A 6000-nucleotide genomic window follows, 5' to 3' on the forward strand; every position below is an offset into this window, starting at 1 on the left:
TATGGTTGAGTTTGACTAGGAGACAGACGATGAGAGCAGTATTTTAAACTAAGGAAAAGGAAGAATGATCTCTTCTTCGAAGTATTGTCGCTAGAATTGTAACCATAACCGTACACCATATTGTGCAAAACCAAAAGGCAACCTGGCAGCTGGAGCACTGTCGTGTACAGTGCGTTAGTCTCCAGCATCTTGTAATTATAGTTTACTATATTACAACGATACATTATATTTCAATGCCAATAGGTAGTAAATAAAATAGAATTACAAGATGCCGGAGACTAGTGCACATACAGTAGCTCCATCCACCTTACATAAACTTGTTAGGACAGTTTCAGCTAAATATTCTAAGAACTATATGTAAGGGAAGGTGGCGGGGGCTAGTGTACAATGACCGATGGTCATCACGGTTAAGATAAATTAAATTGATCAGCAAAATAGGATAATAGTACAGTCCATACGTGGACGTAGAATGCCATGCGCAATTATACATCAATAAATAACTGCATGTCGAGAAGGAATGCATATATCTTTTACTGGTTTTATAGTTAATATGTCAATACACCGGCTTTGCCATTTTGACACTTTACAATGTCAACGTTTTCAAGTGCTATTGGTATTAAAATAAAATAAATTCATTCAAAGTGTCGATTCCGAAATGTAATGTGTGACACTATCCGTATAAACATATTGGAATTATAAGTTTATAATATCGACTAGAACAACAATCCATACAATATTAACTATGACTATGTGCTGAGCATGCTGAGTATAACATTAACTAGTTAATTGATAATGTTATTGTCACGGACTACTTCCTCACAAGTTTACAGTACTAGTCTAACGTAAAGTACTGACTTTGAGTTGCTTCTACAGATTACTACCCTAATCTGTCCAAAGATCTAGTCAGAATAGAGTACTGCTACTATAACGCTTAAGAACTACCCTTCTAAAAGGCTCATATGCTATAATACTGAAACACTGTCAGCAACAATATTTTCTGAAATTCTATAATTTAGGCAACGCAGTGCCGTAACAGTTATAGATTTATTATCATCAGTCTCATTCGTACTCCGTGGGTGCGGGTTAAGTTAGTACTGTATTAAAGAAACCATAAATATAATGATTAATCGAATAATGTGCTCGCTATTATATGTTGACAGGTTCTACTTTTAATTACGCATAAAAAATTGGCTTGATGAAAAATGAAATTGAAAATGATTTCTTTCAAAATTTTAATATACAGTACACCAGATGTATTCGCAAACGTTAAAAATAAATTGCTCACCACCAAGTTGCCTAAATTACTATATTAGAAGCTGACAATACAGCCTATAGCTGTTATCATCTCAATCACGCAAAATAGGAATCAGTCAAAGAGGGTAGATAAACAGCTAGTCATCCCCGTCGTAGCACCAGGTTAAAAGATCGCCATCAGTACTCGTCCGTCAGTATCTTACTTGGTCAATATTACAGCTTGCTACTGATTCGAGATTTTTCATTCTGTCGAATGACTCGACGTAAAATTTTACCACTAGCAGATTTCGGAATTGACTGGACGAATTCTACGCCACCTCGCAGTTGTTTATACCAAGCTACGTTCTCGGCTACGTACTTGATAATGTCTTTCGCAGAAAGCGAATCTGAAAAAGTTTCAGTTTATTAGCTAATGCAAAATATCTAAAAATACAAACGTCATAAAATATTACCTTTAGAATTTCTTAAAACTACGTAAGCTTTTGGGACTTCTCCTGCCGTTTCATCAGGAATTCCGATTACTGCAGAATCTGCTATTTGTTGATGATCATTTAAAATAGCTTCCAATTCAGCAGGTGCAATCTACAAAATGATTTTAAATTAGAATTGATGATATTGACAATATTAACAGCAGCAAAGGCTTAGATTATAAAATTAGCAATGCTCTCTAAACTAACCTGAAATCCTTTAAATTTAATCAGCTCCTTCAAACGATCTATCACAAATACGTTGCCTTCATTATCATAATACCCAATATCACCAGTATGAAGCCATCCATTTTTGTCAATAGTATCTGCAGTCGCTTGTGGATTGTTGATGTAGCCTAACATCATTTGCGGTCCCCTGAAGCATAATTCTCCAACTTCATTGAGCCCAACGGCTTCACCATTATCAACGTTGATAACCTATTGGGTAATTATCATAAAATTGAGGTAGATTACATGATGCTGATGATGTTTGTAATTAATCATTACTATTCTACAGAATTAATCAAAGAATATAATTTAACCTTGCAATCCGTGTTGGGAACTAATTTACCAACTGAACCAACTTTATAAGAGTTTAAAAATGCATACACCACCAGTGGGCCTAATTCTGTCATACCATAACCTAAGAATCCATCACATACAGAGAGATGACAAGTAAGTTATATAACGTCATGAATATATGACACGTATAATGATATAGACTTTACTTTATAAATAATTTAAAAATAGCGATTCAACTCTACCTTGATTAAACGTTTGTAATTTTAAGCGCTTTTGCAAGTCTTCACCAATTTCTGAGCTAACTGGGGCGCCTCCTGAACTAATGTAGGTTAAACTGGACAAGTTATAATTATCAATCAAAGGACTTTTAGCTAGAAACAATACCATGGCCGGCACACATAATAATTTAGTGACCTATAATTATGCAGAAGAAAAAAATGCCGTCTGTCTAAAAATCGATAAGGGATAACGTACTATTTACATTCAATCCATATTCAATCCACTCAAAAACTATAAATACCTTGTACTCTTGGATTGCATTCAGGAATTTCGTATGTATAAATTTCGATTGAAGGACTAAGCGACGTCCATTACATAACGTAAACGAAAGTATAGACACCAGACCATATACATGAAATAATGGTAAGACATTTAACAAACATTCGTCTTCAGAATCCATATTTAAAGCTCCAATATCACGATGACTAAAGTTCACCATATCAGCTATTAAATTATAATGGGAGAGCATGACACCCTTTGGTAGCCCAGTAGTACCACTCGAATATAAGATCACGGCAACATCTGATTTAGGGGAAACCTTGAACTTCCTAGGAGCTTTGTTAACCTTGCCGCTACAATATAGAGAATTTATGGTTATAAGGAGAAGAATCACACGCAAGCATTCCCAAAGGTCATTGTACTGTATGTCTTTATGATAAAAATTCACAATGAACATCCGGATTTACGCAACTGTGAGGATAACTTTTTGACGCTTTATTAAATAGATTTTAGTTGAATATTAACTTAATGATCTACCACATGAAATAACGCCCCTCATCTACAAAATCTATATACAGTCATGCTGTACAGTAAAGTATTAGCTTAATATAAAAAAAAGTAGAGTAAATATTTTGGATGTTTTTGCAACGACATTTCATGGAAACTTTCATACAGTCATATAGAATGCATGCTATGTTTATGCTATAAGCGAATAAATGAAACAGGGTAAATGAACCTACTTTATGAGATCGAACATAGCTTGATAGCTGTTATCACGGATTGGGGGTTTGCCAATAACAATTTTTCTTCTGAAGCTGTAGTTGACTTTTTTAACCGTATTGATACAACTTTCGTGAGTAATTATGTATGCCGGTTTCGAATCATTCAGCTGTCTTGCCAATTCATGCTCTGTGAAGATTGGGTTGCAAGTAGTCACGATACCACCTGCAGCTATAACTGCAAAGAAGCCGATAACAAACTCTAAGCAATTAGGACTTCGGATCATGACTACATCTTTGGGTTGCAATCCTAAACGAATCAGACCAGAGCAACATCTTTCAATCCGATCTCGCAATTCGCCATAAGTAATTGACTTCGCTTCTTCTTTATCATCATCAATCTATAATTTAAAAGATTAGCAATGTATTTTCACTACGATCAGAATCAATGATCAACAATACAGCGGAAACTCTTGTTGTAGACCTCCTTGTAAAATGGAGAAACTAAAAACAAACACAGTCATCATTTCACTAGGTAAAAGGTCCAATATTCGATACAATGCCAACGGGTATCTATCGTAAAATCGACTGACTACAGTATATCAAATGATGTGCTGTACTTGTATCTATCATTCCCTGAACTTTTAGCTTAATTGTACAGGTAATCGTATTTGCTTCAACTAATAGAGGCGATTGGAAATTGAAAGATAGCCGGTAAAAATTGTACCCCACCCATCAGTTCTATTCTTGTTTTTATATCTATCCTGTATATAATAATCTTATAATCTACTTTTTTTTTTAATTACGTATTCAAAATCATGTCAACAGAGTCGTAATTTCTATCTAGGAGTGATGATGATGAGTGGAGAATGTTGATGAATAAATTATCTTACGCGTATTCTCTACTTTTGTGCAAGACTGGTGAATTTTTGAGCAAGACATTTTTACGATAGGAGCTACGACAGTAGCTACAGAACCGATCAAACCTTACCAGGGCAATTCGATTATAATATTGATCGCAATTTCTGAAGATAAATTGGTAAAAGTCTATGTTGTCAGGTATGTGAATGTTGCCAAGAGTACTAGAAATGTACATCGTTGTTGCCAAAGGTGCTGGAAAAAAAAAATGCCAAATCAGAACTTTCGGTCGTAACAGATTACTACCAATGTTATTACTACCTGGTGTTCTATACTACTGTATACTGAAACTTCTTTCTTCAGCCTCCACATGTGACATTAGTTTTGCAAAGGACAAGATCACGAGACTGGGAGACTACTGAAAGAAGTTCCAGTACTGTCTATACTAGTAGCCGTAAAGCAATCGGAAGAGGCATACTGTAGCACTACCAAAAGATAATAATAATGCGCCGTCTATTACAGTACAGGGAGTATCATTGATCAAGGGGACCGCCAGTTACGAGCAAAAATCATATCACTATGCTCCACCAGACAGATTGCCACTGCTGTTTTGGGCGACTTCTTCTTCTCCTAGCTATCATGACAGCATTACCCACAAGCAAGAATTTTTAGTCTACTCGTCAAAGTATAGTATCCAAGATTCTCGTTTAGTCGTTTCTGACTAGAGAAAGCTTTAGGCGAAAGCCATATCTAAGCCCTTAGCGATCAAAATCGAGGTACAGTATAGTGTAGAAGCCCTTGGATGGCATCGAGAGAAAACAGTGTATTTCTACTCCTATGTTATTCAAATGAGTTAGACAGGATCGAATAAAATGGCCGGCAGGGACATTTTTAGTATCCTGGACTCAACAATGGCTGAACCATGGACATCAACCTTGGCATTGCAGTTAGGGTTGACTTTGGAAGGCACTACTAAAATATAAAATAGACTGGCAACATGGAGCACTGTAGTCATGGACTAGCAATAGAGTCTATCGCTACTAGCCCTACTAAAAAAAAAGATACTGGAAGCATTGAGTATTGCAGTCATGCGAATAGTCTATCACTACTAGCACTACTAAAACAAAAAAATACTGGCAGCATTGAGTACTGTAATCATGGACTACCAATAGTCTATCATGCCCTGGCATACATGTCAAAATAAATAAATAAATCACTATTTTTTGCCTTAAAAGCACTACTAATCTACTGTATGGGAATATTCAAGGCAGCATCCATTGTATAGGATTGACTGCACTGCCCATTTACACCGTAATGTACAGTAGTACTATACTGTAGCAGTTGAGGGTAAAGTGTACTTTTATAGGCAAGATTTCCTAAAACGCCTAATCAATCCATTGAAGGAGGGCCGCCTGCTTGCATTAAATAGTTCTGAACTGCCCCATTTGACCTAAATTGTCCCCCAAAAAGGGAAAAAAGAAGAATGAAAGGCATTTGGTCCAAAAGAAGGCTATGCCATAGCCTAAAAAGTCAACACTGATACCGACTACAAGGTTGTATCGAGAGAGACAACAAGAGATACTGCCCAGTGGAAGTCAGAACCGAGAAGAGAGAGAAAAAAAAAAAAAAAAAATTGGCAATGTCCTTATTCTCGATACGAAGACACCACCAGGCTAAGCCCA

At 36.1% G+C, this 6000-nt stretch overlaps 1 protein-coding gene across 1 annotated transcript; it reads right to left on the reverse strand.

The window, feature by feature from the left end:
- Positions 1-1467: 1467 nt before the first annotated feature.
- Positions 1468-4556, reverse strand: TRIADDRAFT_27462 (uncharacterized protein; the record flags this gene model as incomplete). The annotated part of the gene is made up of 8 exons (XM_002114454.1): positions 1468-1640; positions 1707-1836; positions 1932-2159; positions 2264-2364; positions 2486-2657; positions 2764-3094; positions 3482-3861; positions 4452-4556. The coding sequence occupies 8 exons, from the start codon at positions 4554-4556 to the stop codon at positions 1468-1470; spliced, it is 1620 nt and encodes a 539-aa protein (XP_002114490.1).
- Positions 4557-6000: the final 1444 nt, after the last annotated feature.

The sequence above is a fragment of the Trichoplax adhaerens genome, genomic scaffold, assembly GCF_000150275.1.
Source record: "Trichoplax adhaerens TRIADscaffold_7 genomic scaffold, whole genome shotgun sequence".
Classification (NCBI taxonomy): domain Eukaryota; kingdom Metazoa; phylum Placozoa; class Uniplacotomia; order Trichoplacea; family Trichoplacidae; genus Trichoplax; species Trichoplax adhaerens.